We start from the raw sequence: 27,188 nt of genomic DNA on the forward strand, positions 1-27,188 counted from the left end.
TAAGGAGGAATAAATGATAAAACTCGTGCATTCCATCGTATATTTAATAAAACAGATCTGTAGGCCTACGAAACAACTAACGTAAACACTGTAGCGTTTATTAAAATATGACTGTTCAGTTAACGGTAGATAATTTTCTTTATTGTTGAAGGACGTCCCAAAGACATGCTAATAGCGGGCTACGCAGAAACTTCCATTATTGCATAAACAAGAGTGAATCCTCAATAGCCGCAGCATTTAAAACTATTTTCGGCACGATTAATGTAAACTAATCTAAGATTTTTACCTTTTTCTTTTTTTTTTCTTTTTTCTTTTTTTATTAGCTACCTTTTCGTGCGCCAGAAATACCAGGCGTGGGACGCGCTTATACACGATTCGGTTTTATTAATCATCAGCATCTTTACTAACCTACCCTAAAATTGAAATTATTCTAGGCAAGATTAAATTAATCTACGAGATCTTGAGCATGATCAAATACATCAGTCGAAAGAGTTTGAGCTCCCGAGTTCAAAACTGTAATCACATCTCAGATCAGTCAAGATATGATGGAATCTTAAAAAAATATATACATAGCTTACACAATCATGTTATCACATCGGTTTTAATATTTGATAAAAAAAAAAAAAGTGTTTGTACTATTGGAACGAACAAAATAATCATCTTTATATAAACTTGGAAGAGTGAGAAAAATTAAATATTGAAAAGAAAAGAACCTTGAAAATGAAAAATATTGGTATTTATTGACCAGAAGAATATTCATCACCAACATATAAAGCTTTTTGGTAAATTAATAATACAAACCATTATAAACTTTCTGGTAGTCATAATTATAATAAATTACAAATAGTTTATGAATTATCACTATCATACACCACAGTATAACATATAACAACCCATGGGCTTTGTTAAGTTACTGGAATACAAGTAGAAAATTTCTTCATACAAATTTTCATGTACATGCATTTTAACATAATTTCAATTACCATAATAATAACAGTTCTGCAATAGCAACAGATTGATAAGCAAAGATTTATACATAACTCCTCCAATAAGAGCTATATAAAGACAAAGAACTTTAAGAAAGGATACAACACAATTAGGTTTCTTATGTCCAAACTAAAAGTTATCTGTTACTATAAAATGGTGCAACATTTAAAGCAAAATATTGTTTCTCTAGCTCTCTGAAACCAGTGTGAATGCCTTTAAAACTTTATTTTATATGGTGTAAATTAAACAGAAGTATAATCAGTTTCCATTAAGTAATCAAAATTACAAATGTTACAACACTTTATAATTCTCGTAAATTATCATCAAAATAAGAATGTTTATTAAAAAGGTTCAGAAATAAGAGACAACATTACAACAACTTTCATGAAAATCTAGATTTAAACCATAATTTTCTTCTGACAACTAAAATGTAGATTGCTTTTTTCATTCCATACTAACATCTTTTGAGTTGAACTTTTCAATTTTTAACACAAATATCATGAAACAATCTATAAGATACATTTTCATAAGCTGCATTTATTTTGCATGTGAAAGAAAAATAATTCTTTTTACAGAACAATTTTAAGTTTTAATGTTTTGACTACAGACAAGCACGACTTTTACTTTTTAAAAAACGATGTAAATATGAAAACTAATTTCGATTACTTGAACAAATATATTAAAAGATTCAGTTTAGTTTTTCTTTATCTTATTTTAATTTATTACAAAATATCTCAAGGTGTAACCATGTACATCAAAACTGTAGCAAACACTATAAATATTTGGCACCAATTATTAAAAGCACTTTTTAGTTTAAAAATAGTTTTTTTTCAAGATCACTTTTCAAAATACTTTTTTGTATGACAAACTAATGACTTTAGGATTTGACTGTTCATGACTCTTAACATTTTAACCTTGTTAATTATTTATTACAAGAAAGATTTCCTAACCTATACTGATTTTGGATAAATAAACATCAATGCAAGAAATAATGCTTGTTTTAACAGAGGAATAAAGAACAAAATATATTATTCTGGCCTGATCAAAAATTGGCCAAAAAAAATCAGCAGGTGATTTCTCAAAATCTTAACGTATATCCACACATACTAGAAAAGGTAACTACAAAAACATTATGTATATTACACACAAAAAAAACCTACAAAATCTTTGGTAGGTCATTACAGAAAAACAAGACATCAGCATAACACAAAATAGATACATCACTTTTTTACAAAAGATGTTTGGGAGATGATTCAAGGCAAAGGTTACCTTAGCAATAGCTATAAACACTTTTACACTCATCTTTATTAGATAAGAATGAAAACAGGAATTTACCTGTTAATTTTATAACAAACATTAATACCACAAATATTTCCTTTTAGGAAACATTAAGTACCCTTAAATGTATATAAATATCAATATAAAATATGCAACTACATCAAACCCATAACACGTAAAGACTCAATGTCTAAATTCTATATTTAATTGATATGATTTAAAAACATTTAGTTTATTAGTTAGAATATTTTCAGTACACAAAATAATAATGGGCAAGCAATGACTTAATCCTTTGTTATAAAATTAGAAATAAAGAACTTGTGTCAAAAAGTCTAACTTGTATATATCTACTTTTACTCAATTTGATCATTATTTGGAAGTTATGTAAAGATAAAAGGCAAACCTTTTTTGTGTGTTTTATATTTTGTTACTAATGTTAACATCTGGTTTAATGTGGAAATGTTTCAGAGAATACTCTTCAACATAGGTTTTAATGTGACAATTATGTACAAAACGTTAGCTCTTAGCAACATACTTTCATACTGAAAATGAAAAAACAAACAATGATAACAATCTAAACCATAAGTTCTTTTATTTGTTAAACTTAATGCATCAGTGCACTATAAACAATTTTCCTATCTTGTTTTTATATACAGTTGCCATGGAAGTTCTTGTTTTATAAAGCTTGGTTTCTTTTTTAGTGTAGCACTAAAATTGTAAGTTTGAAATAAGTATGTTAATGTGATCATTTTTCATTATAATCTTAAACCTTTCACTGGAAACAATATTATCATAATCATTGGTATAATCATTTAGTAAGTTAATAGTCACAACACAAATATGTGCAAAAAAATCTAGTTTAATCCAAAACATTCATGTCCTTTTATCAACATTACGAACAGTATCAAGTTAATTGATTGTTCTTTAATAACCCTGTGTCCATAATTTTCTACTGAATGTGCCCATTATAATGTTTTACCGAATCCTCAGGATGACTGTTAGGCTGTAACTTTTGGTAATTCAAAATGGTTTCTTGATTCTTCCCAGTCCTGCTTGAATAAGTGTGACCTTTACCGTAGGAGGAACTTTTCTTTATCTTAGTTTGTCCAATCATCCAGTACATGACACTACAAGCTGCCACATATAAACAAATAAACAGGACTAAAGCTCAAATATTTTTGCAAGATATAACAAAAAGGTACAACTTAGACTGGGTTATTTCAAGCTTGACTTCCTGTAAACTAGATACTTAAAGGCAAGTTGTAGAGATAAATCATGTGACATTTGTAAGCACCATTACTTGTCTCTCTAGAAATATCATTTTGGGCTGTTTTAGCAATACCACAAACTTCAATATATGTATAGTTTGACTAGTTTCCTTTTTTTTTTTTTTTTTTATATAGCTTTATCCAAAACAAAAGGAAGTTCAAGCTTTGACTTTTATTTTGGCATCACAATCCTAAGCCTTTTCACTTGTAAGAACTGTTTAATGATTACCTTAATTAACACAACATTTACTTAGTGACAGTGGTATTTATTTGATCAAAATACACTACAAAATAAAAACACTAGTTTAATACACATTCAGCATTTTATTGACAGAATCTGGGAGATATAACATTTTTCTTTAAATGAGTGAATTTCCTACCAAAATATGGCATTAAAAATGTTTAAATGAAATAATCTGGAAGTGAAATATTTGTAAAAATCAAACTAAAACATTAAACTTAAAAGTACAAAGTGTATAAATATCTACAAACCAAATTGGAAAGTGTAAATTAAAGCAATAAATATACAGATTATCAAGTGCTGGTACTATTTAACTGAAGGGTTGGGACCATATTTGTTGATAGACAGGAAAGATTACAAATCATTTGATATAAAGTCAGTCAAGAGAGCAAGAAAGCTCCATAGATGAAAATAAATATGTAACAACACATATTGGCACACATTCACGTACATTTTAAGAATGCTTCACACAATACAATGGGAAAAGTATGAACAGTTTACTTCATTAAAGTAATTTGTTATTTTATCACCAAACAGTTCATAAATTTTTAAAAAGGAGCTATGCTAAGTAACTTTACCTTTTTTCTAGATTAATAGTTTCATACACCTATGTTATGAAAATTTGAATCAACATTTTTCACTACTCAACACTTTAATATTAATGTTGGTGTGTAATTCAAGACTCACTGTTTGTGCCACTCTTCATACTGTTTGTTTTTTGAATTTTGCACAAAGCTACATGAGGGCTATCTACACTAACCATCTCTAATTTAGCAGTGCAAGACTAGAGGGAAGGCAGCTAGTCATTACCACCCACTGCCAACTCTCTTGGGCTATTCTTACCAACAAATAGTGGGACTGACTGTCACATGGCTGAAAGGGCCCCTTCATATTAATCTAAATAACTTGAACGTTAATGTTAGTTTGTAATTTAATAAACTCAACTTCACTTGTGCCATGCTTCTTATATATCTAAATAACCCACTTAAATATTTACTTTTGTAGGTTATTTAATGTAATCACTAATCTTTGCTAATGTAAAAATGTTGCTTGACTTTAAACAGATACTAAATATTTTATTATAAATTCCATTTGATAAACATTTAGTGACTTACCACCTATTATATAAAGTGGTTCTAGATAAAAGGAAGAAATGAAAAGAACATCTAAATAGATATTTAGTAAACTGCACTACACTTCAGTATACCAAAAACAAAATGCCCAAGTTCCTAATTTGTATGAAACTAGAGACTTAGTATTTTGAAATCACAAACACCTAATTTTAAAACAGTGCTGCCTTCAAAGTACCATGTGACTCACTAAAACCTATATTTAGGTGTGTTCTTTTAATATTTACTTTTAAATTAAGAAATTAACTCCTATATAACATTAAAGTTTGAATTATAATCTTCAATACGATTCCAACTTACATAAATTCACAAATAATTAGTTCAAATTATGAACTCAAATGACTAATATTAACAAGCTAAAATATAAAATAAGAACCTCCTATCTTTTCATTTTACTGAAATGTGTGTTATGTACTAAATCAAACATGGTGGACACGTGAATAACCAATCAACACTTTAATATGTCCCCAGAGTGGTTTTCTCAGCCATTTCAATCTGTGAAAAGCCTATGACATTCTTTTAGACCAAGATTTCACAAAAGTACATTGTAAAAATTAGATTTAGCTGCATGTAGTCCGATTTCAGACAAAATATATTTGGGTTTTCAAGGAGACTACATTTGTGACATCTAAATGAATAACAGCTGATACAACGTAAAGGTCAAAAATGTATTCTTAACAGATGATACCACATTAGAAGAATTTAGTATAACCATAAACTGTTTAAAAGTAGTGAAAATTAAGAGAAACTCAAATTAACAAAAAGTATGTAAATTAAGAAAATATATGTAGTTCACTAGGTATTTAAACCACAAGATTAATGCTATAACAGTAATGTGTTCTACAAGACCTACATTTTTACTAATGAATATAAAAACCCAAAAAAAAACTATGGATAATATTCTGTGCAATATATACTTCAAAAAATAAACTGGAAGACTTGTACAGTATGCTGTGTGAGGGAACTATGATACAGTGTTGTACTGTTAGAATATAATACTGTCAATAGACTTGAAAATGCACCATTTGACTTACAAATTGCATCAGCTATTAGTTATATTAAATCAACTGCTATATCATTCATAGAAAGTTAATTTTTGAAAAGCTAAAGGACAAAATGTTTCTCTTGATAGCTGTTTACATTTTAAGATTCTAGTTTCCTTTAACTTCATTCTGTATTTTATTTCATGTGGAACAAGTGTTGGATTATTACATACACAAGAATTTTCATGTCAAACAAAGAGCAAATACTTTAGGGCAATTAGTCACTATCACAAAATGGTATAGGATTTTTCTTGCCACAGAGTATACTGTTAACTATAATACGCTAAAACTACGTTTCTCTTCTGTACAAGAAGCTATAGTTTCTACGAATACTTCATGCTAAAGGGCCCATTATGGTGGAAGTGTATTAATACTAAAGAGTGCGACAAAAAGTGTAATTTGAGTTATGTAAAAATACTTGTTCTTAATTATCACAAAACCTCTAGAATAACATATTTCTAACTCAGATGTGACATGGTGATTTGTCAAACATACCACATATCTTAAATCAAGTGAGATATAACAAGTTCTTAAAAAGGGTGAACAAGAAGTCTTCACTGAATTTGAATGAAAACTGTTTTAAGTATTAACTAAAAAGCAACATTTTTGAAACTAGGTCTGAAAAATTTCATAATGTTGTAAACACAACAAACATTCAGTTCACTAATAAACTTACCAAAGATGATAAGTGTGTTAGCAATCATGACAATGCTGGTATTGCCCGACACATAGATCTTCCATATGATATATATCAGCATAGATACTACCACCACTGACCACATGACCCAATTAACTAAGGTAGTAATTCTAGGCTTTGGGTCAATTTTACGTCCAGGAAATGTTCCCGTCTTCATGTACTGATCTGTCAGTTCATCCTGTTCAGACAAAATTCCAGTTTTGGTTATTTGGCGATATGTATCGTTAGAAAAACTAAACCTATATTGAACTTTTATTTTTGAAACCTCAAAACTATTATGAAAGGCCTTACATGATAAAAAAAAAAATAAACACTTGCTGTGACACTTACAAAACACCTTCATTTTACTAAAAATAAAACAAAGTAAATGTGGGTCATTGAAAATTTTTAATTTGACTAAAATCTAAAAGCAAAAGTTATAACTTATGAATATTTCAAATGCATTTCATAAACTTAAGTTTTTACATTAAGTACAATCAAAGAAAAATGAGAAGTAAAAATTCTTGTAATCTTACTGTATCTCTTTTGGTCATTGGTATAAACAACTTAAGAACTTCTGACAACTCAGAACAATAAATTTAATTGCTATACTTTCCAAGATGCAACAACTAAACATACAACAGCTACTTTATGACAACATTTCGTCTTTCAATCTATATATTGAAACATAATACATTACACTTCACTTTTATAAAGGAAGTGTAAAATAAGATAGTGACTGTATTTTTATAGCACTAATGTGCTAATAGTAGTTACACAGTGTAAGCATTAAACAATATCATTTATCATAATAGGAGCTTAACACGCCTCTACCTTTCTTTGATATAGACTATACAACCAGTTTGCAGAGTCCTCTTCAGAGCTTGTTGGAACATCATCAAGCTGAATTCTTTCCACATACATGTCACCATTAATTCTTTTCCCTTTAAGGATACTGGAAACTGTTGGAGGGGAACAATTTTGTGGAAACTCCAGTTGAACATTGTAAATGGCAGGTACTAAAAAATACACAACTTGTTTTCAAACTCAAAACATTGAATGTAAAAATAAACACACCCAACACACTTTAACCACAGTGCAGCTTGTTTTCTTTGCTTGCTACATTTGTTGTTACACTTCTTAACCTATAAAAGTCTCCTTAAAAAAAAACAAAAAAACTGCTCGGCTAATTATTGGCAATAGTAACACACTATAAAATCACAATAAACATAAGAATTGTAACACTTTATTAGTCACAGTGAACATAACTAAAGTAACATTATAATAAAACCAAAATTAATATATCAAGAGAAACATTATATAATAACATTACTCATGTCCCAATAAACATAAAAACAGGAACTGCACCAAAGTAAAATGAACATAAGATGGTAACACTACAATAATGGTGTAATGAATGTTATAACAATAACACTACTAATGCCACAATGAATACAGTGATGCTAACATTATCATACTAATTTCACAATGGGCTTAATAGAAACAACAATGTAGTAAACCCCAATGAATATGATAATGTTACCACATTAGTAAAAGCAAAAGGAATGATTGATTTAGTAAAATTATTTATAACACACTGACTAAAAATTAGATTAAGAAACAAAATACAAAAACCATCTACCATATTTTTTGGTGGCAACTATTATGATTTCGGTGAAACTGAAATTACATAATACTTGTTGTTAAGATGTTTGACGATGACTGCATTTTAAGTAATTTTGAAATCACAGCATCCATGGTTTAAAATTAATTCAGAGTAGTTCTTTATAAAAGAAAAAAGAATAGAGATATTTTTCTTTCTGATTAGACCTAGATCTCATGGTATTTACCATTTTGGGTATTCAGATTAAAATATGAAATATACTATTTCACATTAATTAAAGAATTATAAGCAATATCAGTTTCTGTCAATGAGCTTTTTCTGCTTCCCTAACACTCATTTATCTATGTATCAAAATATGTCATTGATATCTAATCTTGTAGAAGAAGTGGTTCAGTACGTAATATCAAAACAATTTTTAATATACAAATAGGTAAGTCAACTGATAATCAGAGCTGATATAAAGTCATGGTGGAATGTTATGCATGGTACCCAGAGTTAAATTGACATTTAATCATTCAGAATATAATGATATCCAACAGGTCATTTGAGAGATGAAAACTTTCTATTGGTCATAGGTAATATATAATTCAATGCAAGACAGAATTAGTAACAAATTATCTAAGAGAGGATGTGACAGGTAGGTGTGGCGGGAGGGGTTTAATTTTCTATTCTATAGCTCTGTAACCAAACAAAATATCAAGACTAAAAAATATGGTTTGTCTGAACAATGAGTTTTATAAAAAGTGATTTATATTTAATTTCCTACTTTTTTTTGAGAGGTGATGAATAAAATGTGGAAGATGACAAAAAAAAATGTCAAGTGTCAACACTTGGGGAAATTTGGGATTTTGTTTAATACTGTCTTGTAGAACAAGAACGTGAAATTCATATACTATTAAAATATGAAGTATTAGCTAAGATTTATGTTGTTCTAATTGGTATAACAAACTAAAACTATTTTAATAACATTTTTAATGTAAGGCACTAAAACCTTGTGTCATGTTCAATAAAAAGTACTCAGGGCAATATAGTTTACAACAAAGACAAAAGAAAATTTCAATTAGTTAAGCAGTTGCAATAGTTAAAAACAGTAATAACTGTAAATGCTAGTCTCCACTTGTTAATGATTTTTGTGACACTAACTGATCAATTAATTTGCTTACGAGAGAACAATTGATGTAATCCCTTCTGACAGTAATTAAGTCACCAATCACAAGTGTGAACAACAACATGAACTGATGGATGCACTAGCTTCCACACCTTGTAGAATGGTATTACTCGTACCAGAATTAAGGAGCATGTGCTGTAATATCTAACATTGACTTCAACCTAATGTATTAAAAGCTGTCAGACTGATCAATCTTGTAGAGTTAGGGTAGAGAAAGTAACAAGATATAAAATATAGTTTTAGTGAAAAGAAACATTTGAAAAACATTTAGAAAGTTTTAGAGATTATGTCAATTAAAATCACTTTTCACACAGACTATTCAAAACAAATACTAAATATATTCATGGGCAAATTAAAAAGGCTTGCAATGTTTACTGAAGATATAAATACTATATTAAACATTAGTAGTATCATTGTTATAATGAATTTAAACAAGTGCAGAGATCCTGTGGTCGGACAAATTGGCTAAGCCATTATTGAGATAGTTAATTATTTTGTAGAATGAATCCAAGCAGTTTTAATTATTAAATAAAAATCTGCTTTACAAATATACAACTTAAAAAACTTTTCTATAAGCTTATAGCCAAAATATTAAACTTGGAAATGACAGTAATGAGAACTAAAACAATGCTTACTTTTGCCTTTTAAATGTTGTGCAGTGAAAACAAAACCTTTTGTCCTAGGTAAAAGATGGTATTTAAGATGTGGAAGGTTATTCTTTTCAGCAAACTCACAACTTGCCAAATACTTGTCTTTAGTGAATCTTGTACCTTCAGCAAATACCAGCAACTAAAAATAGTTTGGATAAATATTTTTGCACTATAATATCAACAAGTCATGTCAAAACAGTAAAAAAAAAATAATTACAATGGCAGATTCTCACAATTATCAGTCTATTTCTTTTTTGTACTTGTCTATTTAAAAATATAGTGTGCATCTTTTGTTATGTTCATTTTATCCCACAAGGGTTAAAACCCAAATGCTTATTTCTAAAAATGATAACCTAACAAGTTAGCAGACAATGATTTATACCCATAATGAAGGTTATTTTTTTAGGAATGTATTACACATACCACGTTCCATGCAAAAGAAATAAATTCATTATATTAATAAATTGTTTGACAACATATTTTGTATTAACATAAGGTACTTTCTTACTCAAGTATAACTTTGACCTTTGATCTTTTAACATCAAAATCAACAGAATCCTTTTCCATCCCTAAGAAAAGTAACCTGCAAAATTCAATTAAAATCTGTTGTTTAAAACTATATTAACACACAAGAAGTACATGTCAGCAGTTAGGTGAATATTATTGCTATATCCAGGGTACATGGACACCCAATATGTTTATGAGGATTAAATTAAAAAGTACACAAGATAAAATTTTAAGACAATCAAAGCATATTAAAGTAGTCGCTACTGGCTTTTGAAGTAGACTATTCCAGAATTATTCAATCAAGGAACTAGCAAGGAATAGGCAGCAATCCCCTTCTGCTTTTCCTATGAGTGATGCTCTACCATGGAACACTTCATTTCAACATTGTATTTTACAATCTAAATGTAGCAGGTGCAGGCTTTAGTCAATATACATAGGAATATCTCAGCAAACCTGACTAGGTAACACTCACCACAGAGCAGCATATGAATATGAAACTAATGAATGGGAAGGCTCTGAAAAAAGAACAGCATAAAAGAATACATTTCCCAATGTCATAACTAAACTGCAGCATACAGAACTGCCATTAGAGGGAAACCGTATATGCCAGTACAGCCAAATGGTGCAAGTAATATCAGCCTGATATAAAAATAAACAGTCAGTGATCTAGTTGTATGGTGAATCTGATGACAGAAGACATAATAAAAACATCCTTAACTGGAAAAGGGGTAGAAGCCAACCACAAGAGCTGATGAACCCAACCCATAAAAAAGATGGGATAGAGATCACAAGAAACAGCAGGATTTCATGAAATAAATAAACGAGCCACAAAAAGTATGAGTAATATAGCAAGTCACTACTCATAAAGGACACAGAAGGTGGATCAGGATCCAAGCAGGAAAAAAAAGAAAGAAAAAAGAGTGAGACAGAAGGGAAGGAGATAGGAGAGAAAGCAAATACTCCTTTGCAGGCAGAAGATGTTTTAAGAAGGAAGGAACAGTCCGAGTAGAAGACAACATATACATTGTGAGCACACGTGTGACAAGTACTTCCATGGAAGCACCCATCCCTAAAAGAATCTTTTGATCAAGCAGATAAGAGGAAGATATAACCTTGACTATCAAAATCTCTCCATATCCTGAATACAAAGGGGGAGATGGCTATACCTGAGTGTGACAGGAATTGAATACTACACCCAAATGAATGAACTAGTGAGTGGGGTAAAAAACTGATTTTTCAACTTAATCAATCAACCTACTCTCACTGCCTCCAGAAGGAGGCAACAAGTATTTACTACAAATGAAGGAGCCAGTTATCCAAATAATGATGAGTCCTGAGACTAAAAGAATAGAGATAACAAGAGAACATTCAGACAATCCAACAAAAGACCAAGATACTGGTACAGATATGTAGATGACACGGTTGCAGGAATCAAATCTACAGAACACACTTAATTTTTTCAAATCACATTAACTCTATACATCCCAACATTAACTTCACATGTGAACAGGAAGAAAGCAATCAAATATCATTTCTTAACCTCAAAATTACAAGAACCGATACACAATTTAAAACAAATGCACAGAAAAATCACCATACTGGACTATACATTCCTTGGGACTCAGCACATGAAACAAAAAAAAAAAAACTCAACATACTAAGAAACCAAATAAACACGACCATAAAACTATGCTCGCCAGATAAAATTAATGATGAATTAGACAAAATAAAACAATACTTCATCAACAAGTTTCCTCCACAAACCGTAGAAAACATTATACGCACACACCTAGACAGAAAGCAAAATCAACCAACAAAAGTAAATATATCTCGCGAATAAAAAAAAAATCACGAAACCATATACTGCTGCATACCATATATTCCCAACATCAGCAGAAATATAACCAACATTTGGCAAAAACTAGTAACAAAATATGACATTCCAGTTAATATCAAAATTATTCAAAAAACCAGGCACAAAACTGAGGTCTATACTATGTACAAACTACACTGACAAACACCACACCAACATTATTTATAAAATACAATGTGATAACTGCCACGACTTCTATATTGAAGAAACAAGCAGAAAAATGGAAATCAAATTCAAAGAACATAAAAAGTCACCTTCACACGTTTTCAAACACTGCAAGTCAAATAAACACAACATGACCATAGAAAACACTCAAATACTAAATAAAGAAACAAACAAAAAATTAAAGAAGCCTTACTTATACAACAACTTAAACCCAAAATAAACCAATATAAAGGAATGCCTTTATACCTATATTAAATATAATAAAATAAATAAAATAATATATTCAAACATCTAACACCGCCCTCTACATTCCGATACTCAGTTACACAACCCCTTCCAAACATGTGGTCAGCTTCCAGTCAGTTACCTCTTTCTTTGTGAACCTGACGATGACCGAAGAAGGTCGAAACGTTGTTCGCTCTTCTACGTAAAATATTTTCTCAACCCAAACGAGCCGTTTTTGCATATATATTTCTCTACAAGTGGGTTTTCTCGACATCACTGAAAAGACCAAGATGATGTGGCAAGTTCAAAACTAGAAAAACACACATCTCTTATGAATGAACCAAAGAAAATGATTGGAAGATGGAGATATGGGCACATGAAGATAAGCATCTGTTACATGGGAAAACAAGGAAATTCCAGAAACTGATTGAGACAGGACAGATCTATGGTCTGTAATTTCCAGTCTTCTTGGGGACAACAAACAAATGAGAATTAACACCTGGAGAAACTTGAACTATTGTTTCAATGGCACCTTTGAGTGAAAGCTCTGACACTACCACATAATGATGAATGCATGAAACTGGACTGTCAGGAAGAGGGAATGGAATAGAGGAAGAAGAAAGGGAGAGGAGATCTGAAGAGAATGACCTCAGGTTAATAACTGGAGAGCACACTTATCTGAAGAATAAAATTCCCCAAACCTCCATGGAGTTGTGGAGCCTAGCTGTATAGAACCTGAATCCACTGATACCACTGTCAACACTCCTAACATATGTAGTTTACATAAAAATAAGGGCAAGAATGACCAGACATGGAAGGGTAAAATAAATGATTCACCATTTAATAGAAAATAAAAAATTATGTAACCTGATTACATCAATCTGAGACTCCAAAGAATCAGAACAACCCCCAAAAATTATATCATGCAAAAAAGTGTGTCTATAAGTCCCAAATGGAAATTGGAGGCAGGAAAATTCCTGTAAGTAGCATGTTTATTCCCAAACATGTTCAAACAACAAATAAGCTATATTAGGAGTGGAAGGACAGATGAGAAAAGTCTAGCCAAAATTGGCCACAAAAGAGAACAGAGTTCCTCCCAAGACATCAAGATCATAACGACAAAAAGGTCTTATAACAGAATCAATAAAGAGAGCTAGGGTAAAGCATACCTAAGAGTGAGATAAGCTCTCACAAATTGAGCCTGAAACAAAGAGACTGTAATTCAAGTTTCCTCTTCCATTTCAAACACTGAAAATTCAAATAAGAATGAGGAGAATGATGGAAGGCCAAGGCATATTGGTTAGAAACACTATGGGGGTGAGGCGTATCAACCAGAACATCAGAACAAAATTTTTGAACATGAACTTCTATATCCAGAGAAAGAAAATAAAATCAAGTAATCTAAAGAAGGAAGCTCATGAAAAAGGGAAAGAAAAATCATGAGACAAAGAAGAAAGTTGCAAACCTAAATAATCAACTGTAGGAATGGTGTTGAATTTCAAACATCCTCCATTTTTCCATGAAAAGAAAGTGTAGCAGACAAAAGATCAATAAAAACTTCAAATTCCTCCTATTAAATAATCACAAATCAGAAAATGACTAAATGCCTATTGATGTAGGTCCAAGAAGTCTTGATAAAACTGAAATAGAAACCCTTATAACCCAATTGCTTAAAATCTTCTAATGTCCTAATAACACAAACCATAAAAGAAATGCTTTAAACAATTTTAAATGAAATAACAATTTTAGCAGACAAGAGCTGAGCTATTGTTATCCTTGACAAAAATGACTACATTACAGAAGCTAACTGGCAATTAAAGGACATTAATTTCTATAAATAACTCACATTATCCTACAACTCTGTTTATTAAAACCATATCTGATAAACTTAAAGAACTCCTCAAAGACAATAAAATCAACAAAGAAACCTGTCAGTATTTGATTCCCAGACAAGATTCTCCAGGTAAAGTTTTATCTCTTACTCAAAATATACAAACCAAACAATCCTGGTTAACCCATAATTTTTTAATATAAACATGGCTACGGAAAAGCCGTCTGCTTTCGTTGACTAATACATAAAATGTAGTCTCTGTACCCTCCCCTCTTACATAAAGGACACTACGCACTTTCTCAACATGACAGAAGATATTAATACTGACAGGCAGTTACCATAAAATAGTCTTCTTTGCACAATGGAAGTTTCTTCCCTTTACACCAACATCTCCCATGATGAAGGACTAAAAACTCTAAAGTCTACACTAAACATCTCTAAACCATCAGAATCTCTAACAATAACTGATCTTGCCAGCCAAGTTCTAACTCTGAACAACTTCAAATTTAATAACAACCATTACATTCAAGTTAATGGCATGGCATAATTTGGAGCCATTTTGGTATCCATTGCAAATATCTTTATGGCTCATATTAAAAACCAGCTTTTACAATTCAGCCCGTAAAACCTCCTACATGGAAACGTTACACAAACTACATATTTTTCATTTGGACAACCAACCTTCAACCACTTGACAACAATGGTTGTCATCCATACAATAAAGTCTGTTGTCAAACCTGCAAATTCATAAAAGCCAATGAATAATTTTCTGACAAACAAAATCAACGAAATTTTAATATATCTAAAGAAATCACTTGTGAAATAAAAAACACCATTTATCTTGCACAGTGGAAAAAATACAATTATCAGCATATAAGGCATACACAAACACTCCCAGAGAACATTTTGATAATCACAAATCCTCTGTTGACACTGAAAAAGATCTCCCTGTTGCTCAACATTTTAACCAACATGATCATTCAATTAATGATGTTACTTTCACTGGCACTGAAACAGGATTCAAAACTAAAGCAGACAGAGAAATAAAAGAAGCATATTGGATTGCCAAGCTAAACACTGTTCAACCTTTCCGAATTAATCTAGATCCAGGAATCTGTGATCCCCAGCCAGTAGTTTCATCTCTGTCATAAATATAACTTTATTCCTCACTTACTTTTTTCACAAAATAATTCTTTTTTCCTCTTTCTAAATTGATTTATATAACACTCCAAGTGTTATCTTTACTTAAACACCTGAGCAGAGTTCTTAAAACACACACATATTTTATCCATTCCAAAGTTAAAATACTACAAACACCTTTTCATATACATTATCACCATCGGCTACATAGCACCAGAAATGAGACGCTTACAAATCTACACAGAGAAATAAACAATTTTCGGAAAGTCCGATGACTTCTTTGACATTACTAAGCTAAATCTTTATATATGACTCATTCAATTAAATGAGTATTAAAATTTCCATAATTGAGATTGTTTGAAAAACAGGAAAGATTTACGATTTGCTTGTACTTTTCAAAAACGGATTAAAACAAATATTAGGTCATCCTCTAATTTGTAGATGTGACAATTTTTAAAAAACTTTCTCATAACGAAGTTTGCTTTCTTCTGCACAACAGATGTTATTTCATTTCTGATAAAATGAAAACCATACATGACACTTCTGCAACAAAACTGTTTTAATACAACATATATTTTAAAAAAAGAAAATTTATTTACTCTTTTTTTTTTTCTTGGGAAAATAAAATTCCTAAAAGTCAGAAACAATTAGAAATTTACACAATTTAAAAATTCTGAATGTAAAAAATGGAATTCTGCCACCAGTTAAATACAGCAATACCTCTCACAGTGTGGCTTCAATCAGTACAAGATTTACTCCAATGCAGATTATAATTTGCAACTAATGATTCAATTAATACTCAATGATTCACTATAACGTGGCTATATTTATATAAGTTCTTGGGTCCTTTTTATTATGGCTGACATTTTTCTAACATTTTATGTAATGATCTCCACAAACTTGCAACACTCACTTATTCTGGATCTTTCTTCAAGCCTATACAATGTGTATGCACCTTTATATACTGTACAGTATAAATCTGAGAATCACTTGTTTCCAGCAGCAGTTTAAGTTCAGCTTTTTCTTCTTAAGCATGTTTGTATCCTTTTTGTAATATTTTTACAGAGATCCCTTTATTATGAGTGAAAAAAAGAAATTGTGATGATACCGAGCCAAAGAAACGTAAATGTCTGACATTAGAACAGAAACTTGAAACAATCAAATGCCATGAAGAAGGTGCTTTGTTTGCCAAACTCACACAAGACAAAGGAATACACGAATCATCTGTAAGAAGAATTTTACAAGAAAAGAATGATTACAAAGAGTATGGAATGGCTACCAACTATTTTGCCTCAGAAATAATCGTAAAAAACAAAAGGAGTTCTCAATCAGTGAACATGGAACTATCAACATGGATAGAAGATTGCAAAAAGAAGCAAATTCCTTTAAGTCAAGTGGAAATTCAACAGAAATCAACGAGTCTTTTCAATGCCCTTAAAGAAAACGTAACAGATGAAAACGATGAAGAAGGGGTAACTAATGAAACATTTTCAGCATGCCGTGGTTGGTCCTTTCATTTTAAAAAATGCTTGGGGATTCATAATGTTCTCATTGTAGGCTAAAGTTCAAGTGCAGACTAAGATGCTGCTGAAAAATTTCCTAATGAATTTATAGAATTGATTGAAAAAGGTGAATACAAAGATAACCAAATTATTAATGTTGATGAAACAGGTTTATTTTGGAATAAAATGCCTACTTGAACTTTTCTATCTATCAGAAAATGAAAAAACTCAGGTTATAAGACATTAAAAGATCGTTTGACACTTTTGTTTGACAGAAATGCATCTGGCAATTTTAGATTAAAACCAATACTTGTGTATCATGCGAAAACTCCCCCGAGTACTTAGCAGCTGTGCAGAGAAGACTCTCCCAGTTGTTTGGCAATCAAATAAAAAAGTATGAGTCATGAACACTGTTTGAAGACTGGTTAAAAAGTTATTTTTGTCTGGCAGCTGAATGTCACTGCAAGAAAACGACTTGGACTTTAAAGCTTTGTTGTTATTAGATAATGCACCAGGCCATCCAACGGGACTTTGCGACTTTAATGAAAATGTTAAAATTCATTTTCTTCCACCTAATACATCTTAACTGCAACCAGTAGATTATTGTGACATATAAAGCTTATTATTTGAGGCAAACTTTTTCTCAAACAATAAAGGCTACAACTAGAGAAGCTGTACTATCTTTCACTGCATTCTGGACAAAAAAAAATTACATCAGAAAAGCTATTGAAATCATCAACGAAGCATAGCTCAAAGTTAGTGAGAGTATCATGAGAGCAGTGTGGAAGCACATTTTGCCTCATTGCACAAGTAACTCTTGTAGCTTTGAGTCTAATATTAGGGATGTTTCCGAAGACTTCGTCAAAACTGGACACAATCTTGGATTCAAGTGTTTGGAAGTGGCTAATGCTCAAGAGTGTTTTGGTACACATTCAAGCTCTCGACAATAATATGCTTGCTAATTTAGACCAAGATTGGACATGAGGAAAAAGAAGAAAGTCCAGAGTGTAACAAAGGTGCTAGAGAAGAGCAGGACAAAGAATTTCTCTTAAACGAACTTGAAAAAAATGCTTAGGGCAGTGGAAACTGTGTCAGACTTAATTATGAATCATGATCCAGACAGAAAGCACAGCATTAATGCACGACGAGCATTAGAAAATGTCATTCAATGTTGCCGAAAACTCCACGAAAAGAAAAAGGTACACCTTAGATTACATAGATTTTTTCTTTAATTAGTAAATTTGTACAGTTTTCATTTTTTCAAAATAAAATTTATTGTTTTAAGTTTTCCAAACAAAGTTTATCAATTTTTATTTTACCTCATAATTATTTGTGTTTATTATTTTTCTTCTAACTAATCAGGCTTAATTATTTCTTCTATAAGGAAATTCCTTATGATACCCACATATTATTTTTCCTGTTGAAACTATTCCCCATTCAGTGTTGATTCAATCAATGCAGTAGTTTTTTTTCTAATGCATTAACCACACTGTGAGAGACATTCCTGTACTTCCCATCAATTAGATACCTAACATGAACTGCTACAATCATGATAACAGTGAAATGTTTCTTCAAAATCAACTACTAAAATTATTTTCAACCATCAGTTAAATGATTTGCATTTTTGTATACAGCTCAACATATAAAATGAAGTTTTTGTTATAGGAGAAACATCATACTGGGAGACAATTTATTATGTTACTAACCACACTATGTAAATGTCTATCATACAAAAATTATCTGAGACTTATACAAATCCAGTAATAGAAAGCTATAGAGAAAACATTAAAAAAAAAGAAATATGTTGAAGAGAAAAATAAGTTGAGAATTGAATGTTCAAAAATATTAAACTGATAAACAAATTGGTGACATGAGGTGTTTTTTTTTAAAATCAAACCAGCTAACATAAAAACAAGCCATGAAAAAAACGTAAAAAAAAATTTCTACATAGATTTCCCAAACAATTAAAATATGCCTGCATCTAACACTTTATAAGTAACTTTTATGGTCAAGCCCAGTCTTAGAGGTAACTTCCTTGTTGTCCAAAGACGAAAATTATATCTAATTAATCGTTTTAAAGAAAATTTTTCTTAATTACTTCAAAGTTCATTTGTTCAAAGTTAAAGATAACACTTTTCCACAAATTGATTTTAAGTTGTTTTTACAAAACTTGAAATGGTTCTGTTGTTTACTCTGAAGAGATCAGACTGAAAAAGAGTATTGCATGAACAGGATATTTGAAGTTTTTCAACCTACTACACACACAAATTCAAATGATGTTCCCCATAGATATTATAGACAATACTGAAACATAGCAAAAGTTAATAAAACAATATCTAATACTTTCCACAAAATGTACATGTGCATAAAGAGAATCACAGCTATTAAACAGCAGCAGCAGCTCATAGCAAAATGATGTTAATACAAAATCCACGTAACACTTAACAAAACATAACTAGACAATAAACTTAACCTTGTGTGAAATACAATACTCCTAAATTAAAGTTAATTAGCTTATAATCTTTACTTCTGGTACTAGAAATATTCCTTGAAAGTTTTTTATTCAAATTTTAGTTTAAAAAGATGCCACTGTAAGAGCAATAGTGAATGAATGACACTTCAGAAGAAAAGCTTTTTTTATTCCCTTAAAAACAAGGTACTTGCTCATTTTATCCTTAAAGTCTGAAGATTCCCAACACAACTGGAAATTTTTCTCATTATCACTTACTTCACTCAAAAGAAAAAAAAAATAAATTCATATTTACTCTTACCAACACATGGTCCTGATAGGACACCAATTCGTCTAGTTTGTGACCCAAACTCTGTGAATCCTTTTCCCAGTTGCGTTCCAGAAAAACCATCTCAGCAAATATCCATCCCCAACCAATAACGGGGATCTTCTTTAGAGAGCGTTTAGCAAAAGATTTTGCACTCTGGAGTAAAACCAACACTGTTAACAATATTACTTTGGACACGTATATTTATATTTATGCATTGCAGAAAGATATAAAGCAGTCACTTTTTCACTTATTTGCTGAATGCTCATAGTGTTGCAAGGAGTTATTGTAATTCACAATAATCAAGAAAGTTTAAAAACACACTTTTCCCTAGATGTACAGAGTATTTACAAGAGTGATTTTTACCTTAAGTCATTTTATAACTAACATTAAATCATTACTTCATAGTTAAGTCAGGAAAGAAGTTTTTACACTTTTGCTCATTTATTAATTCAATTCAACAGTTTAGGAGATAAAGACCTTAAGAAATTTGTTTATATGATCAAAGGATCAGAATTGTTTAGACTGTTTGCTGTTAAGTACAAAGCTACACATTACAGATAGTGAAACATGATTTCTAGTAAGTGTAGCAACTGATGCAAAAAAATATATGTGCTACTTTTTATGTATAAAGATATCTAAGTAATTATCAGCACTACATTTTATTAAATACCCAGAACATTAATTTGTTTACAAAACTGCAAAACATAGAAAAAACTTGGGAAGATACATACTAACAACCATAACTTATGTAAATTGAAAACCACTAATTTAATATTTTATTATAGGTAATGGCAAGTTACTTTAGATTAATCTTTACTACTCTTCTATACAGATTGTTTCATAGTTGTTACATATAGTTAGAGCACATTTATAAATGATATTTACACATATCGTAATGACAGTACAATGCTAAAATGTGGGCTATTATGACTTGACTGTCACACAGACAACACAACACTGGTGCATCAGTCCCTGATAAAAGAAAACAAGTTAAAAAACTGTGACCAATGTGAAGACGAGTTAGGACAGCTTTTTTCTTCCAACCCTTACAGAAACAATCGATTGATTTAGTGTTTTATGGCACAAAGCAGCGAGGCTATCTGCACCAGACATTCGGTAAAAAAGTAAAATGTAGTAATAGACATAAATGGAAATGAAGGTAAAACAAAAAAGTATAAAACCAATGTTGACACCTAGTCTACAATGTTAAGATAGAAGGCAGAGTATAAGAAGTTGTAAGGTATTTACTCTAGCAAAAAGGTAATGATCATAACCCGCCAGGAAGACTAACAGGTAAGTTCAAGAACCACCATCAGTCACCTGAAGTTGGTCTTTCCAGTCCTGGTTCTGGGTTATGAGTCAATATGGCCAGTACTAAAAAGTTAGGTAGTAAAAGTGTGAAATGATATGCAGCAAAAGTATAATAACAACTCGCCAGGACGACTAACGAGTAGTTCAAACAGTAGCGTTAGTCACCTGAAGTTGGCCTTTCCAGTCCTGGTGTCGAGTTATTTAATGTTCTGGCCATTGTCCAATGTCAAATTGAAGGAGAGAGATTAAAACTGTAAAAAAGGAACCACAATTAAAAAGGTGTAATGAATAAATATGCAACACTTAAATGAGATTAAAAAGATTAATGGCCATTAAAAAATTAAAAACATTATCAAGGTGGACAGAGTTACCATCACCAATAACTCTGTCCAATGTTACAGACTGACCCTGGGAAAAAATATGTTTAAAATATTGCCGTCGTTGAGAATTGTAACTATGGCAAGAAAGTAAAACGTGGCTGATAGTGATTTGAGTGTTACACAAACTACACACTGGTGCAACTGTTTCAGCTAAAAGAAAACAATGACTTAAAAAACTGTGACCAATGCGTAGCCTAGCGAGAACAACTTCCTCCTTCCGAACTTTACGGAAGCTAGATGGCCAAAGTCCAATTTTGGGTTCGATTTGAAAAAGTTTGTTGTCACGTTGCTCACTCCAAGTGGACTGCCAGCTGGCACGGAGCTGAGCCTTGAAGACAACACCATAGTCCATGTACGGAATAGGCATAGGAGTGATGGTGCAGAAGCAGACATATTTAGCTGCCATGTCTGCAAGCTCGTTCCCGCGAATACCAACATGGCCTGGTATCCAGAAAAACTGGATTGAAGTAGCTGCTAATGAGAAATGGGCCAGTCGGTTTCGAATATCAGTGAGAATAGGACGTGAGCTAACGTGTAGCGATTCCAAGGCAAGTATAGAACTAAGCGAATCAGTATAAATAGTGCAGTTGGAGTACTGCTCAGCTGCAATATGATCCAGAGCAAGAGATATGGCATACAGTTCAGCAGTGAACACAGAAGCTGTAGAAGGGATTCTGCACGCAACTACTGACCCATAGCAGAGCCCATTGAATTACCCGATTTGGAACCATCTGTATAAATGGGAACTGAATGATTGTTTGAAAGATATTCATTGAATAAAAGCGGTACTTCAATCTGGAGTATCTGCCATTTTAGGTGACGAAAGAAAGGTCACATTTGGGGGCTGTAATAAGCCACGGTGGGATGGGCCAACCTGTGGAATCTGCAATGTTATCCAAGGACAGACCCAATTCATCCAATTGCGCACGGATGCGAAGGTCAAACGGAGCAATGACATATCGTCTGTTCTGAAAAAGTACTGCCCATCGAGGAAGGAAAACACATTTCCAGGTGGGATGCTTTGGTAAGGAATGAAGTTTTGAAGTATATTGTAAAGATAGTTGCAAACGGCGAAGGTGTAGAGAAGGTTCATGAGATTCAATGTATAAGCTTTGAACTGGAGAGGTACGGAAAGCCCCAGTGCAGAGTCGAAGTCCTTGGTGATGAATGGGGTCCAGCATCTTTAAGGCCGAGGGTCTGGCAGAGCCATAGACCATTGATCCATAATCGAGTTTTGATCTAATAAGAGCACGATATACCTTTAACATTGAACAGTGATCTGCCCCCCCAACTGGTAGAAGAGAGAACACGTAGGATGTTCAGTGCTCTTGTGCATTTGACCCGAAGCTGCTTTAACTGTGGTATAAAGATCAGTTTACGATCAAAGATAAGCCCCAAGAACTTGGTCTCCGGGACCACTGGCAGCAAAACTTCAGCGATATGAAGTTCAGGATCAGGGTGAATACCCCGTCGACAGCAAAAGTACATGCATACAGTTTTGGAGAGAGAGAAATTAAAGCCGTTCGCCAGAGTCCACTTCCGTACACAATTAAGGGCAGTTTGTAGTTGCCGCTCAATATATCTCATGTTTGACGACTGACATGAGATGTGAAAGTCGTCGACATACAGCCCATTCGCAACAGTGAGAGGGAGTTGTTCAGTGATGGCATTTATCTTTATACTGAAGAGTGTAACACTCAATACATAGCCTTGAGGAACTCCAAGTTCCTGTACAAAAGAACGGGAAAGTGTCGAACCCACACGAACTTGGAATCTCCTGTCCATTAAAAAATTTTTAATAAACATGGGTAGATGGCCACGTAACCCATATGTCTGGAGGTCTCGCAAAACGCCATACCTCCATGTTGTGTCGTAAGCCTTCTCTATGTCAAAGAATATTGATACAAGATGTTGGCGGTTGAGAAAGGCTTCTCTGATAGATATTTCAAGACGAATTAGGTGGTCTTGTGGTGGAGTGCTGTCGACGGAACCCACACTGGGTGGGAGAGAGGAGGTTGTTTGATTCAAGGAACCAAACAAGACGAGCATTAACCATCCTTTCTAAGGTCTTACAGAGACAGCTCGTCAAAGCAATTGGACGGTAGTTTGAAGGAATCTTGGGATCTTTCCCTGGCTTAGAGAAAGGTAAAATAATAGCCTGGCGCCAGGCATCAGTAAAAACATTCTCCTGCCAGATCTGGTTGAAAACAATCAGAAGGACATCAAGAGAAGCAGGAGATAGATGGTGCAGCATGTCATAATGAATATCATCAGGTCCAACAGATGTACTGGCAGACCAATGAAGGGCCATCTTTAGTTCCACCAGGGTAAAGGGACAATTATAGTCAAAGAAACAGTTAGTTCGAAAGGAAAGAGGTGATCGCTCTGCCCGAGTCTTGATGGCCAGGAAGGTGGAGGAACAAGCAGAAGTGCTAGATACCCGGCAAAAGCTTTCACCTAGAGTGTTAGCGATGTTCCGAACATCAGTCACCTTTTGACTATCAGAGAGTAAGATCGAGAGGGGGACAGAATTGTAGTGTCCATTAACCTTTCGAATCCTGTCCCATATGATCTTGGAACTGGTGGTAGAAGATATGCTGGTTGTGAACTTAATCCAAGATTCCTTCTGGCTTTAACGTCTGACCCACCTAGCATGTGCACGGGCCTGTTGGAAAGCAACCCGGTTTGAAAGTGTGGGATATCTACGAAAAGTATCCCAGGCCGCTTTGAGCCTTCCGTGCTAAGTGGCAAGCAGGATTCCACCACGGACGAGGATATCGTGGAAAACGTGTCGAGGTTTTAGGAATACACTGAGCAGCTGCATGTGTAATACAGTCAGTTACCGCTGCTACACAGTCGTCTATTGATGGCTGATTTACGATGGCAGGATCACAGTTCTGCGAGAGCAGTGAAAGCGGACCAGTCTGCCTGATCCAGATTCCACCGGGGCACGCGGGTAGGGTGGCATCAACCACGGCCAGTCTCTCTCAAAAGGATCGGAAAAGGATCGCTGCCTAGTGGATTACTGTCAACCCTCCATGAAAAATGGGAGAATAATGAAGGGGAGCAAACTGAGAGATCAATAGCAGTAAAGGACTGACTAGGTGCATGAAAGTAAGTGGAAGAACCAGTATTGAAAAGAGAAAGATTGTGATCGGAGAGCATCTGCTCTACAGATTGGCCCCTCCCATCAATAATAGCACTTCCCCAGAGGGGATGATGTCCATTAAAATCCCCTAGGATTAGAAATGGAGATGTCAATTGTTCAACGAGAGCATCAAGATCTGATTGATCATATGTCTCTCCAGGGGACAGGTACAGAGAACAAACAGTGATGGTATGACCCAAGGAAACACGGATGGCTACAGCCTCCAAGGGTGTGTTGAGTGACAAAGACAGGGTGGGCACGTGTTGATCAACCAACAGTGCCACCCCTCCATGTACTCGACCATCACACAACCTGTCATTTCTGTACAGAGAAAACTGCCGAATCGAGACAGTATCAGCAGTTTTGAGAAATGTTTCTTGTAAAGAAAGACAAACAGGATGGTAGGAAGCAATCAGCGTTTTGATATCATCCAGATTAAAACGTAAACCTCGACAGTTCCATTGTATCAAGGTGGCCATTTTTAAGAACGGGTAGGTGAAGTGGGTGGAGAACCCTTCGGTTTACGACCACGTCTTTTTTTTCTTTACTGTCTTTAGTCGGAGGAGGTCTATAAACCTCCATGGATCCTGCTCTGGGTCGGGTGGGCAGGTTTTGTTGTGGAAGGGGAATCCAGTGACTGAGGGCGCAAACGAATAATTGTTTTGTCTCTTGTGGTGGGAGAAAAAGATGTATCAGAAGAAATGCCTGTATTTGAAACTGAAGGACGTGGATCTTGAGGTTTGTTGGAAGGTATGGGAGGAACAGAGATGGGTGTGGAAGTCAATTCATCAATCTTGGATTCTCTTGGAGGCACAGAGAAATCTGTCTGCACTCCCACTGTAGTTGTGGAATAAAGTGCAGCAGCATAGGTCCGAGATGGAGTTGTAGACAGCAATTTCCGAGCCTCAGGATAACTAATGTTATGTGTCGTTTTCAAACGCTGCACCTCTTTTTCCTCCAACCATTTTGGGCAAGAATGAAAGTAAGAGGGGTGAGAACCATTGCAGTTTACGCAATGTGGGTTCATGTCACAGTCATAGGCATCGTGGTCCTTGCCTCCACAACGAGCACATGTCAGGGAACCACGAAAAGATGTCTTTGAGTGGCCTACAGATACAAAATGGCTAAAGAACAACAGAAGGTTTGATCTGGAAAAGCTTGTTATGATCTTGCTCATTTCAACTACAGAGTCCAAAGTCTTTAATAAGACCAAAGTTCACATACAGGATATGCACAACTGTGATGGCACCAAAGCAGACAGACGTAGTTGTGGTATCAGTGAATTTGTTCACATGGATACGAAGCAATGTATCCAGAAAAAACAAATATATGCACTAAATAAAGAAAACTGAAACAACTGTTTCAGAATATAGACAAGAGCAAGGTAAGATGTAAAACTAAGCAATTCAAGGGCCAGTATAAAGCTAGGAGATCAGTGTAAATATTACAAATGATGTACAGCATAGATTCTACATGATCCAGAGCAAGAGAAATGACATACAACTTGGCAGTGAGCACAAAAACTGTAGAGGGGATCCTGTGAGCAACCAGAGTCACAAGTAGATTCCAAAGAGTCACCTTATTTCAGACCATTTGTACAAATGGGAATGCAAGAATGGGTTGAAAGATGTTCTGCAAAGAGAAGACAGTACTTCCAATCAGAAATATCCACTTTCTCAGAAGACTCAAAGAAAGGTCAGAGTTGCAGATGGTAATAAGCCATGGCAGGGTTGGCCAATTAGTGAAGACATCAATGTCATCCAATGACAAACCCTGTGCCTGGATACCAAGGCCAAAGGGAAGACTGGCAGACCATCTATTCTGAAAGAGCATAGACCACTGAGAAAGGAAGACAACTCCAGGTGGGATGCTATAGTAAGGATAGAAGTTTAATGGAATCCTGCAAAGAAAGTTGTAAATGGCAGAGATTACAAAATTGTTTGTAGGACTCAGTGTACAAACTCTGGACTAAAGAAGTGCAGAAAGCCCTTGTACAGAGCCATAGCCCCCAGATGATGAATGGGATCCAGCATTCTCAAGGCCAAGGCAGAACCATAGACCAGAAACCCATAATTCAATATAGAGGGAAGGATAGCATGATAGATTGTGAGCATAGAACACTGACTTGCTCCTACAAAAGGTGAAAGAAAAACACAGAAAATGTTCAGTGTCAGTTTACAGTCAAAGATAAGCCACAAAAACTTTTAATCCGAGACCCTGGGAAAAATAACGTTACCAATATGGAGCTCGAGATCAGGAAT

General features: G+C 33.5%; 1 protein-coding gene across 20 annotated transcripts in view; it reads right to left on the minus strand.

Moving 5' to 3' along the window:
• Nucleotides 1-714: 714 nt before the first annotated feature.
• The window catches only part of LOC143257548 (1-acyl-sn-glycerol-3-phosphate acyltransferase gamma-like), a 54,362-nt gene continuing 27,888 nt past the window's right edge, over nt 715-27,188 (minus strand). For all 20 annotated transcript variants that reach the window (XM_076516372.1, XM_076516373.1, XM_076516378.1 and 17 more), the window contains 5 exons: nt 20,080-20,241; nt 10,051-10,204; nt 7,458-7,642; nt 6,624-6,822; nt 715-3,399 (listed from right to left, as the gene is read on the minus strand). In XM_076516372.1, coding sequence (XP_076372487.1) covers nt 3,215-3,399; nt 6,624-6,822; nt 7,458-7,642; nt 10,051-10,204; nt 20,080-20,241 — 885 coding nt within the window. In that variant the 3' untranslated portion in view covers nt 715-3,214. The remainder of the gene's footprint in view (nt 3,400-6,623; nt 6,823-7,457; nt 7,643-10,050; nt 10,205-20,079; nt 20,242-27,188) is intronic.

Source organism: Tachypleus tridentatus, chromosome 7 (assembly GCF_004210375.1).
Source record: "Tachypleus tridentatus isolate NWPU-2018 chromosome 7, ASM421037v1, whole genome shotgun sequence".
Lineage (NCBI taxonomy): Eukaryota > Metazoa > Arthropoda > Merostomata > Xiphosura > Limulidae > Tachypleus > Tachypleus tridentatus.